Genomic DNA, 13,227 nt, shown 5'->3' with positions numbered 1-13,227 from the left:
AAAAAAAACAAGAAAAAATAAAATGAAGAGGAGGTGCAGATCTCACCCCCTCCCCGCCCAGCCCCAACATATCTCCAGCAGCAGCCTTACTCACCGGCACTGCCCCACCTTGCCCGTCTTTCTTCATCTCTCCTCTCTTTCTCTTTCTCTTTCTCTCTTCACATCTATGTCTCTTTCTCGCTAGAGCAATCTTCCAAGACATGCGTTTGGGGGCTTAAGGATTTGCTTTTTGTTGTTGGGTTTGATCTGGGAAATCGAACACATGCCAGGAGCTCGTCCATGCCACCGTCTCGTTGGTGGGTCTTTTCCCACATCTTGTTAGAGGTTTTGCCACCTTTACAGTCGACGACGCCACTGGAGGTGGAAGCCATGGATAGGTCTACAACTGGATGGGATGATTGTGATGCTCTCTTCATTTTGCCCCAATTTTTAGGTTGTGAATTTTGTGTGTGGTACTCGGAAACCAAAGGGGTCTATGAATGGGTGAAGAACTGAGCATTGGGGATTGGGATTGCGGAAGGGCTGGGGTGGAGTCCATGGCTACTTGGCCAATGGCTAAGGGATAGAGAGGGAAAGAGGATAGAGATGGGGAGGTGGGGCCGTGTCGGTGGATACAACAGTTGCCAGCGGGTAGAGGCTCCTGAGGGTAGGGTCGGGTGGGGAGGGATCTGTACCTCCCTCTTCTTTTGTTTTTTGTTTTTTGTTTTTTTGGGTTTTTTGTTTTAGACTTTTAGTCTTTTTTCAGTTTTTTTGTTTTAATCTTTTTAAATTTTAATCTTTTTTAGTTTTAGCATTTTTTATTTTAATGTTTCTTAGTTATAATTTTTTTGAGTATTAATCTTTTTATTTTTAATATATGTTAAGTTAGAAATATAATTAAAATTTTATTTAATATGAAAAGACCAATTTGCCCCTCATTTGGATGGAGTTTGTAAAAGAAATGACGCTATGTCCCACATTGATATAAACTATTAATTATAGGGGTGTGCCAAAATATCGAAAAATCAAGTTTCTAACCAAACCAAACCACTCGGATCGGTTTGGTCTGGTCTTTGTTGTTTTTGTTTTGTTTTTGGATATCAAACCAAACCAATCCGAACTTTGTGGTTTGGTTTTGGTTCTCAATATGGAAATTTTCGGTTTAACCGAAACGAACCATTACTTATAATATATATTAATTTTTATATATGATTTTCATACAAACTAATTATAGAGTAAACCAAATTCCTTATTATAGTTTATATATTTTTAAAAAATTTTGTATATGTTTATTTTAGTTTATAACTATATAGTTTAATAGGATTAGAGAATGGTAAGAACTTGTCACTTGTATGACTGTTTATTCTGTTTTTTATGTTGTGTAACTGGTTAGAACTTGTGTTTGGATTTTTGAAAAATGCTAAGATTGTCAAAATGAGTCTTTATATAGACATATGAAGTGTGAAAAATGAGTCTTTAGCTAGCTAAATTAGGCTTGCAAAATGGACCATTATCCAAAAAACTCACAAAGTTGGGCTTAATATTTTGGCTCAGTTGTTATCTGGTTTTCGGATAACTAAACCATACCGAACCAATTTTACGATTAACCAAACCAGTTGGATTGAGCTAGGGTTTGTTTGGTTTTGGTTTTGGTTCTCAAATTGGCCATTTCGAAAATATTGGTTTGGTTACAATTATTGCTTTGTGGTTTGGTTTTTCGAACCATGCACATCCCTAATTAATTAGTGTCTTTTATTAATACACTCCAAAATATGTATCATGAAATAAGATTGATCCCAAATTATGTGTCCAATTTTAAAAAATTTCCCTTTTTGAAAAAATGAATGTAAAACTTGAAATTTTCTAAAGATTTTTAATTTTAAAAGGAAGATCAAAATTGTGCCCCGAGTTAGACTCACATTCCACGGCTTTTACTTCTTATCAAAAAGAAAAAAAATCTATCATTCACACATACAAATATATTTTTAATTCTTAGATATTAAGAAATTAAATTTTCAGCTTTTCTATCACTATATGTTTGTATGACATAAAACAACGATTCATAGATGAGTTTCTTATGGAAAGATATCTTTTTTGTATCTCCTAACTTAAATCCAAGGAGTAAAATTTCACTTTTTTAGGGGTATGAAAATTTTAACACCATAGAAATTTTTCGAAATCTTCAAAATTTCAGCGAAATTTTTAATGTAGAGACCAAAGGGAGAGAGGGGAGGCAAAGGCAGAGCGCTGTTGCCGGAGGGAGAGAAGAGATCGGAGAGGAAGCTGGAGAGGCGCCGTCGTCGGAAGGAATGGAGGAAGATAGGGAGATCGGATGAGGGAGAGGGAGAGGGAGAGGGGAAGGAGGAGAGAGTGAGGGACTATGAGAGATAAACAAAAGCTTTCACAGAGAATCACAAAGGATAAGAAAAACTGGAAGTCACGGTGGAAGAAAAGAAAAAGGAAGAGTGGAAGAGTAGAAGAGTAGAAGACCACTGAAAGTCACAGGGGAAGAAGAGGAAAATGAAAGAAAAAAAAAAGAAGGGAAAAAAAAGTTTTAAGGTCGATTGAGATTTAGAGTCTTTAGGCAATTGAAAAGAAAAAAAAAAGTTTGGGATTTTGTTTGGGGTTTGATTTGACTATTTTAGTGTTTCGTTTAGTTGTTATTAAATCATAATATATTTTTATATAAAAAATGATTAAAAATACCCTAATAACTTATATTATATCCTAAATAATATAAAATTAAAGGTTCATTGACTTTAAGTACCAAATTATAATATTTTTCATTTCAACTACTAAAAATTTATGTCATTTCAGTTTAGGTACTAAATTTCAGTTTAGGTACCAACTTTAAAAAACATGGTTATATCGAACTGTGACTGTCTAACAATCATAACTTTTTTATTGATTTGTTGTTTTTTCAATATTTGCAAGGCTTAAACTTTAATATTTAGTCTTTGGGTTATAGGATTTCATCCCCCAAACCTAAATCAAAAGTATGAAACCCTTAAAAATTTGAATTTTTTATAAATTTTAAATAGTCACAACTGTGACTGTTCGATAATTACAACTGTAACTATTCAACAGTTACAACTGTATAACAAACTGATTTGTGAACTAATCCAAAATGTTTTACTCTAGGTTAGTATCTAAACTAAAAAAAATTAGTGTCTTGCTGCTTTATTAAAAAACTATTGACATTTGATATTTAATCCTAATTTTCTATAAAATTAAAGTATATAAAGATTAATTATTAATTAGTGACTCATTTTTTTAACAATATTTACCTCCAACGTGCATTATATTTACTTTATATCACATGAAACCTACTATATAATTTAGTTTTTTTAATATTTTTTTTCAATATAGTAGATAATATGTTAAATAAATATATGATCAAGTTTCCTTCAAAATTTTTGTATTTTAATAGTAATTTTTGTCTAATTTTATCGAAATAAAAATTTTAATAAAAATTTTCATGAAATTTTTCTGACACCGAAATTGTACTCTGGCTTAAATCTTAACGTAAATTTTCTTTTATTTACTTAATTAATGAACAGTAAGAGAGTTTCGAAAGGTGCAGAAATAGAGAGTAAGCGTCCCTTTTTCTTACACACATAATTATGCTCTGAGTCTGAGAATAGCAACAGAGCTGAATCACTGATTAGAAAACTGAGCAAGAAGAAACCATATTTACTCTTTTTGATGATCAGCTTTAAAGGTTAACCTCAAAAGCCAAAAATACATGGCAGCCTTCACTTTTCTTTCCCACAATATGAACAAAGTTGTTGGGTTTGGTCACTCACATTCACTGCAAGCAATACATTATACATCACCCCTCTCTCTCTCTCTCTCTCTCTCTCTCTCTCTGTAACATCACTGTCAATGATCTGTAAAAGTCACGGCAACAAATCAGGAAAAGTCGAAAGGGATAATAGAAACAGAAAATTTCTGGTGTAGGACATATGCTGTTTGACCTTTGAATTTTGGGGAATTCACTTTTCTGCTACTATGATTTAGTTTTTTAGTCATTAAATATGGTTGTAAATTGTAAGCAATGTAATCAGACTACTAAAAATGAAGAATGACTTCACCTATGTATCAAATAATGTGGCAATGTTTGAATTGTTCATATATGAATTAATTTAAAATGAATTTTATAAGATACTAATATTTTTATTGATACATTATTCAGTGAATAAACGGCGAACTTTTTCCCAAATAAGCAGTTGGGCACTAAATCATTGCTTTCTTAGAAGAAAATATTGAATTTTATCAAGAATTAAGATTAGTTACAGAATACACAAATTGAATATAATTTATAATAGGCGGGGCCTATCTCTAATCAAAAGAACATATTACCTTCCTTCAACACAAAGTGAGCAATTTTATTACGTTCTCTCGACTGATAACAAAAATACAAGAGATTGGTTAGAGCTAACAATAATCTGACGAGTTAATTACATTTACACCCCCTGAGGTTTATCGTCTTTTCACACATCTTCTGAGTTTTAATAATTACACATACATCCTCTGAGGTTTTAAAACTGTTGCATATAACCCCTTACAAAAAAAAAAAATAATAAAAAAGAAAATATTTGTATTCAGGTTGGACTTTACACCTTGAATAATCTTATTAGGCTATTTAATCCCTTAGCATGCTTTTTTGCATAATTTCTCATCATTTTCGTCTCACTATAGAGAGTTATATGTAACAGTTTTAAAACCTCAAGGGGTGTATGTGTAATTATTGAAACCCCAGGGGTGTATGTGAAAAGCTGATAAACCTCAGGTGGTGTAAGTGTAATTAACTCATAATCTGACCTCCTCAGCTAAATGATAAACCATTAAGCATAATTAAAGAGGAGGTGGATCCATGACATCCTATTTTTGACACAAATTTTGACATAGGTTTTCAATAGAACTCACTCCATATAGAATTTCAACTATCCAAACCATCTATTTTTTAGGTCTTCATTAAAGGATTAACCTTGCAAAAAATTAGGTAAATAAAAAACCGTTTACCTCTAAAGATTAAGTGGTCAATAAAATAAATACTTGAAATGTTGACCATTTAATCTTAGTAAGTAAATGATTTCCGATTTATCTAAATTGTTGCAAGGATGATATTTTAATAGAGACTTACAAAATAGATAGTTCGAATTGTTAAACTCCTATATGAAGTGGGCCCTATTGAAATCTTGTGCCAAAAGTATGATACCATGGATCCATCTCCATTAAAGAGTGCCTGCTAAGAAATTCAAAAGGCAAATAACCTACATCTACAGCAAGTTGGCAGGGCATGTTTGACTGCTAAGAAATTCAACACAAAGAACCCCCAAATTCTCAATCAATAACATAGTTTTTCCAATTGAACACAAGACTCAATTGGGAAAACCACAGTAGGATTCTTGTCAATATGCTTCATACCTAAAGCTTAAATTGACCGTGGAAATGACGAATTTGACGGTTTCAAATTATGTGATACGAGATAAACTTATAAGTAATAAAATGAGATAGTGAATTTTAAGGGAATAAAGTGAGACGAAATTATAGTTTCAGAAATAAATGTGTAAATGAACCTTATTTTTGCCAAGAACTTCAAGCATCGATCGGATAGATACATAATGGCAAATCATCTTTGAAACATAATCATATAGAAAAGTTACAAGCTTCTCTTTTTGTTTTTCATTTTGGAAATTAGCTAGTTAAAGCTTCTCTTATGAGGCTCACCGGCCTGCCCAGAATATTAATGCAACCGCAGTCAAACCTGATAACACTGGAAGAAGAGTACGTGATGAGTGATCCATATTCATTAAATGTAAGCAGTAACAATTGCACTGCCTCAGTGCCTCCTTTTATTTTTACTCTTACAGTCTTACCCACCACAAGTCTAGAGTCCTAGACGGCTAGACCTAGCGTTTACCATCACTACTCATTTATAAATATATAATACAACAACTTTGTTACAGTACGTGTACCAGTGACTAGAGAGTAGAGGCAGCAACGCCCTTGATTGATTCTGATGTGGATTCTCCCAATTTGTTTTCCTTTTTCGTATTGTTCCTTTCAGTACTCTTCTGCTGCACTGACACTGCACCTCTCTCTCTCTCTCTCTCTCTCTCTCTCTCTCTCTCTCTCTCTCTCTCTCTCTCTCTCATTGTGGTGTGGTCAGAACCCCCATAACCGACCACCAACACTCCATTTATTCACCTCTTCTTCCTTTTATCCAACCCCATCAGAAATTTATACCAAATCCCCTTCTCTCTCTCTCTCTCTCTCTCTCTCTCTGTTACTTGATTCTTGTATAGCAAGTTTAGCTTCAGAAGACTGGCAAGGGGGTCTCTACTATTCATTTCTTTTTTCTTGCTCATCAAGGCTTCTGTTTCAGCATAGGTGATTTGGATGACTTCATGGGCACATAAATTTATTTCATGCAACATTTTCACCACCATGAATTCACAAATTTACCTTCTTTTCACTGCCACTAGAGTCCTTATGCTTCTCCATTTTCTTCTCTCCCCACCCTCTTGCTTATGTCACCCACACTCTCCTCCTTTCACTTCTCTCCGGGTAAGAAATTCAAATCAAAACTTTATTTGGGTTTCAATGTTTCATATATAATTTCTTAATTTTCTTGGAAAACATTGAAAGAAAGTCATGTTGTGTTGGGCAGGGCTTGTTGTTTGAGCAGAAAACCAGGCTGGGCTCTACACCACCAAGCTGCCACAACAAGTGCAACCAGTGCCACCCATGCATGGCGGTCCAAGTGCCTACCATGCCCACCACCACCACCCACGACCCGGTCCAACCCGACGGCATGACCCGAACCATCCCCATGATGTTCTTTGACCCGTCTCATCCAGGTAACAACAAGTACTCCAATTACAAGCCACTGGGTTGGAAATGCCGCTGTGGTGACCACTTCTTCAACCCTTAGCTAGTTCAAGTGTTCCATTTGGGAGAGATTTCAAGATGGGTTTCATTCTGATTTGTCTAACCTATTAATTAATTAATTAATTAATTAATTAATTGTGATCGATCTTCATCTATATATTTGAGATTTTTTATTTTGTAATTTTGTGTTTGGGGGGGTCCACGGGATTCTTTTGAAATGAGACATATTCTCTGGTGTCACCATTAAATGTACATCTTAGAAATATTATTATTACACATTGTACATAAATTGTTACAAACCTGCTGGTATTTTTATTCCATGTTTTTTGTATTTTTATTTCCCTTTAAGCTTAATTTCTATGTTGGACAGTTGGACTATGTTATTGCCAGCTCTTTTTTCTATTAGCTTTTACCACCAAAATTTGTGTGGAACTATTCTTATCATATGAACAAACATAACATGTGTTTAACTTTTTTAATGATATATATTTTTCTGTTAAACACATGTTATTTTCTTATTGAATTGTTCTATCATTCAACACTGTGATGTAGCATAAACAGTGTTAGTGGAAGCATAACAGTCTTACTGTGAGTGAGACTACTCCACGTGGAAATGATATATAATAAATTAAGACTAAAATGTATTTTTTAGTTTTTCTCAATTTGCAATTCGGTCTATAATTTTTGTTCTCATTTCCATTCTTATAGCTTTATTATCTTACTACTTTTGGTTCAAAGTGTGAAATGAGTTCATTTCCGTCTATTGTGGTTATCATTTGTATCTTATTATTTCACTTTATTATCATTTTTGTCTATGTAGCTTCATTTTATACATTTCTTTCTGGTAATTTCTTCTTGTTACCACAAAAATAGACTAAAATGAACTCAATTAATTAACAATTTTGATCAAAATTGGTAACGAAATAAAAGTACAAGTGAGACGAAAATAACAAAAAAAGAAAACAAAAATCTAAAGTGAAATTCTGAGCAAAATATAGGGACATTAGTATCTTTTGGCCAAAAAATGAAAAGATACCCAGATGCGAAATTTGTTTATAATATTCTCTCTTGGCCTTTTCCTTATCTCTTGGGTGGGATACATGAACCATCGTCATGGCCATAATATACGATACATCACTCTCTGCCTTTGGCCTCTGTCGTATCTTTTGCTTACTGTGACAAAATCCCTATCAAACTGACCAAAACGCCACAGCATTCAAGCAGTGAAAGCGAAGCAGTTGAAGGCCATTTTGGTGATAGTGAATTTAAATTTTTCTGTCAATTTGGCTTTTGCCCAGAACCTACTACGCCTGCATATCCGTACCTTAGCCACGCCTGCATATCCGTACTCAGTGGTTTGTTACCTAAATTCTAGAATTGATAGGCCAATGTAATTGAATAGGTTTCAACAGCGTGTAATGGGAGAATGCATAGAATATTATTTCATTGTAGGTCAGTCAACTAGGGCCAACAGGCCTATAGAGAATCCGATGCTCTAGGTATGATTTTTTTTTTCCTCTTTTTGTTTTCATCTACATGTGTAATAAAGGCAACATTCATGCCTATTACTATACTTCATGTTGCTACTTAAATTCACTAACTTTTACTAAAAATAGTTCAAAAAACTACTTGTAGTGGCTTTAAAGTTTAAAGTATATGATATGAGCCCTATATTTCTCTATTAAATAACTCTTTTATAACCAAATAATTTTTAATTTAGTTGATTTTTTAAAAAGATGATTTTTAAAAAATTATCTAAAAAAATGATAAATTTATACTATAAAAGAACATAATTTTAATTTATTTTAGTACGTATGAAATCAGCACACACGAATTAATAGAGGATTGAACTCCTTTCAAATAAAAAACACTATGTTAAAGTTAAAATGCCATGTCTCATGGGATTCTCGTTGCTCCAACAGACATTGTATTCTTATCATCAAACTTTACCATGCTATCTCATATATGTATATTTGTCATGTCCAAAAGCCAGTGATATTTAGGGTGATCACTCCATTATTTAATTAATGAGGCTCATACTAACTATTATATTTAGGGCCGATATAAGTGTTAAATACATAAAATAATATTTGTTCTATATATTTGCCATATCTATTGGATTTACAAAATGTCATCTAATTTAACAAAGTACACTTTTGATTTCTAAATTTGCTATTGGAGATGCTCTAAATGAATTTTTACATATATACTTGTCAAATAAGGAGTTCTCTAGTTTACAATAATGCAATTGCTCGTTAGACTTTAGACATTGTAGTTATCCTATGCATAGGTTACTAGGTTTTGACAAATGTTTTGGTGAAGGATATAGTACATGCATTAATTGGTTTAAGTAGTCTATGCATGTGAGTGTAAATAAGGAATTGATTACTTTCTGTAAGGAGTATGTCTTATGTGATTTTCTGTCATTTAGTTCAAGGAATCTTTAGCTAGATCCCAATATAACAATGGAATTGAGTTTCTAATTTTATTTAAACGAGTCATATGAGTTAGATCATGCACATAGAATGATATCAGGGCCGGGTTTGATCTAATGAAAAGGAACCTTGTGGTGTTGACCTACAGAAGCTGCTTATAAGCTATTTGCCTAGATCCGATCATATTACCATGAATTTGACCTTTGTTTCCCACAAACTACACTAAACTATTGGATCAAATTTAATTAATTAAGACCTAACAATCAATTTTTATTTTGGTAAATAGAAATGATGGACATAACTATCCAAACTGTTCTTTAATCACCGCCCCAATGTCTTTTGGTTTTTTTGCTAGGAGATGAGGAAGATGGGGATCGATACATCTAAAAGACATCTTCATGCTCAACTTAGTGTTTCGTAGGAAATTTTTAAAGGAATTCAATAGGTGAGGCCACATATTGTCAAGTCTCTACACGTTAGTACGTTTTTGATGGGAGATTTAAACTTGGTCTCTGGAAAAATCATTTGATCGGCTTAGGCAGCTGAAGGGGTTGACATTCTTTCCATTTTTGCCATACTATGGTGCTATATATATGTTCTAGATCGTGCTTAGGATATGCACTCCTAGTGACGTGGAGATAATAAAGAGTATAATCCATCATAATTCGACCAAAAAAAACAAAAAAAGAGTATAATCATGATATAAGGATAATTCTATCTATAACAAGAAAACATTTTATCGATAATTTTTTTCACATCTATATAGTTGCATGGTCTCCGGATGGCTATTGATTCTCACATCTATCAGAGTGGAGAGTGATGCTTCGGGGGTGGTGGTAGAACTTAACCGTATGCATGGAGGATTGTTTTGATTCGGATGGGTATAGTTGGTGGAGGAGATGAGATCACTCATGGTTTCTTTCACTAAAATCTCTTTTGTTTTTGTACCTCGGAATTGTAATTGTGTTGCACACCACTTAGCTAGTTATGGTTTGGGTTGTGATCAACCTCTTTTTTGGATGGAAAATGGACCACTAAGGCTCTCATCCTACCTCTAAGATGATGTAACTCTTTCGTTGAAGTCGATGGAATAAATTTAGGCTTTATGCCGTTGATAGAAAAAAAAAAAAATTGGTTGATCACCATATTTAATTTCTCTATTTTCTCATGTATTCTGTGTTGTTGATAAAAAGCACTATGAAAATCTAATAGTTATTTCTTTTTATTTTTTCTCCATGCTCTTTACACTATAAAATATATATTTATATACCCAGTAGAAAAATCCTCTTAACGGACACGAAGGCTAGTTAAAATAATGAGCAAACCATAAGGATCAAACATACAATTTGTCCTAGGAATTATCATGGCTTTGTTTAGGGGCCTTTTTATGCTCGATTAATATCCCAAGTGTTACGGCTGCTGAGGTTTAGCGGTCATTAAAGCCATTATTATTAGGTTTGCTTGGTTGCATGACTAGCATCATGTGTGGACTGCGCGGTTAGAAACCGACTCCTACTCTTGTTCTACATTTTTTGCGTGCTTCTTATTTGGTCCCTTGGAAACTGCAAGTGGAATTAATGGCAAAATTAGGGAAACCAGCTAATTATCATACTACTATTTCTTTTTTGAAGTGGTGGAACCGGATAAATTTTTTCATTATGTAACGGTCATATATATGTAATTTCTCTCTCACAATATACATATGAATTATATTATATAAAAGTAAGCTCCTCATACAAACATATGAAACTTTAGCTCCTACTTTCTGTTTTGGTGAGAATCAGACTCCTACTTTTAATTATTGCTTTCTAGGATTTGTTGGGTTATATGCCAAATTATCATATATTTCATAGCTTATTTTATTGGAGTTTTCATATTTTTTATTCTTTTAATTAATGTATTCTTCCTTCCGAATAAAATATATATATATATATTCTTCCTAGATCATTTCGTCGAGGTTGTCTTAAAAAGAAAAAAATAACAAAAAAAGTCCATTTATTTTTAACAAGATGTCTTTCTAGGTCCTTGAGATCACAATTTAATTTTTTTTTAATTTAATTCAAATAGATCATAATGTTCATACATATAAAAACTTTATTTTGTATATTTTGAGAAGTGGATACATTCATAAACTTATATTAAGCAAAAACCTATTTATAGCAAGAATGAACTTTTCGAACCATTAGAAGCCCTGAATGATTATGAGATATATAGAACAACATACGCAATACACATTTTCTTGCGTCCAACCTCCCACGTACAAAAGAAGTACGTTTTGGTCCTGAGCTAGCTAGAGTTGTACATGCAATAACAGTTTAAATGAAGTTTAGGGAAGCTTGTTGATATGAACTGCTAATTTTTGTTGTCTCAAGCAGTGCTTCAGGTTGGTGCTAGCTGGTAAAGTAATACATGCCAGATTCATTGAATTGATAGCCATATGGTACCTGAAACACGTGATCTGGATTGGTAACGTTACAATGCTTGAAATCTCTCTCTTGAACTTGAGCCAAGTCGGTCTTTCCATTTTTATTTTTGAACTCTGTGAAAAAAAAAAATCATAAATGAACTAACTAATATGCATTAGGATCCTACAAAGACATCGAAATTATCAAATAATAGTTTGTAGAAGAAAAAATTGAAGATTAAGAAAAGTAAAATGAATATGCAAGTCATACAACTCGTATCTTTGTTTTTTTTTTTTTTTTCCTTTGGTAATTGCAACTAATTTATTTACTTATAACCAAAGAAGTTTAAGGTTTACCAAGTACATCCTTAACAAAAAATTTATGTCGTGACGCCCATTTGTGGTAGATGTCCATGGTCCAGATTTTCGAAGGTACAGTCCAGCCAAATTCGTCTCCTACTACATATAGTTTTTGAGCTTCAAGCGTAGGCAGCAATACTGCTGCTGTTGCCACAACTATAACAAAAATTGCCACTTTCATTATATTTCCCGTGTTGATCGAAAAATTTGTTAGTGAAACTTTGAAATGCGCTTTCATAATATTTATAGGATAATATTTGTAGTTTACATATTAATTATACTATAGAAGGGGACCCTTTAGAATATTTTAGAATTAATATTATTAGAAGAGAAACCTTTCTAATTTCAGTAGGTTATCACTTTTTTTTTTTTTTTAAAAATGACTCTCGTCCTTTAGTTAATTGAAAGATTCCTTTTTAAATTTTTAATGCGTCTCAGATAATCTTGATGACTGAATTCACTGAATATTGCTCCTTATACTTGTAATTTTGTTACACACCAATTAGCTAGTTTTAATTTGGGTCGACCTAAACCCTTGGCGGGCCACTATAACTTTCATTTGACCTCCAAAATTTTGTTATTGTTTGGTTAAAGTTTATTGAATAAAGTGAACACAATACCTTTGATAAAAAAAATGTCCTGAATATTGCTTGGCAACAAATCTGGCATCAACTTGATTGAATTAAATTGATTCATAGCAAGCTCTCTTTTACATTTTCAAGCCTAATACGTTCCCTTGGTCCATTTGATCTAAATGGAGGCACTCTCTATTTTGTAAAACGTGGTTCAAGGCGGGTTAAATCTTTAAGGATAAGACAAAAATTTATTTGTTAGGGGCGTATCAATGAAATCCCTATGCTTTGTGATTTACTGTATTCGAATTTAACCTTTTCATTCGGGAATATTTCTTTTATAGTCGAACTAAATTTTTGGTATTAAATTAAGATTGAATACCAAATGGCAATAATTTTTCATCAAAAAAGCAAGAGACTGATTTGTTTTTAAATTAGGTACTAACATGGATCAAAACCCTTTTTGGATTAAGTCGTAAATATGGTTCGACGTGGTGATTTTTCTTACCACCAATTGATCGGCAGTTTAACCAAGCGATCGGCGGTCTACTAATCGCTTCGTTGTGTTTTTTTTTTGGTT

At 32.9% G+C, this 13,227-nt stretch overlaps 1 protein-coding gene across 1 annotated transcript; it reads left to right on the top strand.

Annotated features, from left to right (window-relative positions):
• The first annotated feature begins 6,313 nt into the window (after positions 1 to 6,313).
• On the top strand, positions 6,314 to 7,049 carry LOC147284075 (EPIDERMAL PATTERNING FACTOR-like protein). Its single transcript, XM_086245911.1, has 2 exons — positions 6,314 to 6,552; positions 6,656 to 7,049. The coding sequence occupies exons 1-2, from the start codon at positions 6,385 to 6,387 to the stop codon at positions 6,917 to 6,919; spliced, it is 432 nt and encodes a 143-aa protein (XP_086102037.1). The 5' UTR covers positions 6,314 to 6,384; the 3' UTR covers positions 6,920 to 7,049.
• Positions 7,050 to 13,227: the final 6,178 nt, after the last annotated feature.

The sequence above is a fragment of the Dryas octopetala genome, chromosome 5 (genome assembly GCF_963921425.1).
Source record: "Dryas octopetala chromosome 5, drDryOcto1.1, whole genome shotgun sequence".
Classification (NCBI taxonomy): Eukaryota; Viridiplantae; Streptophyta; class Magnoliopsida; order Rosales; family Rosaceae; genus Dryas; species Dryas octopetala.
This window is presented reverse-complemented; position numbering and strand designations above follow the sequence as displayed.

What these genes read in the sequence shown, in the direction of transcription:
- LOC147284075 (XM_086245911.1), top strand. Translation starts at nt 6,385, where the DNA reads ATGACTTCATGGGCACATAAATTTATTTCATGCAACATTTTCACCACC. An exon ending in CTCCTTTCACTTCTCTCCGG is followed by an intron (nt 6,553 to 6,655) that starts GTAAGAAATTCA and finishes TGTGTTGGGCAG; the next exon opens with GGCTTGTTGTTTGAGCAGAA.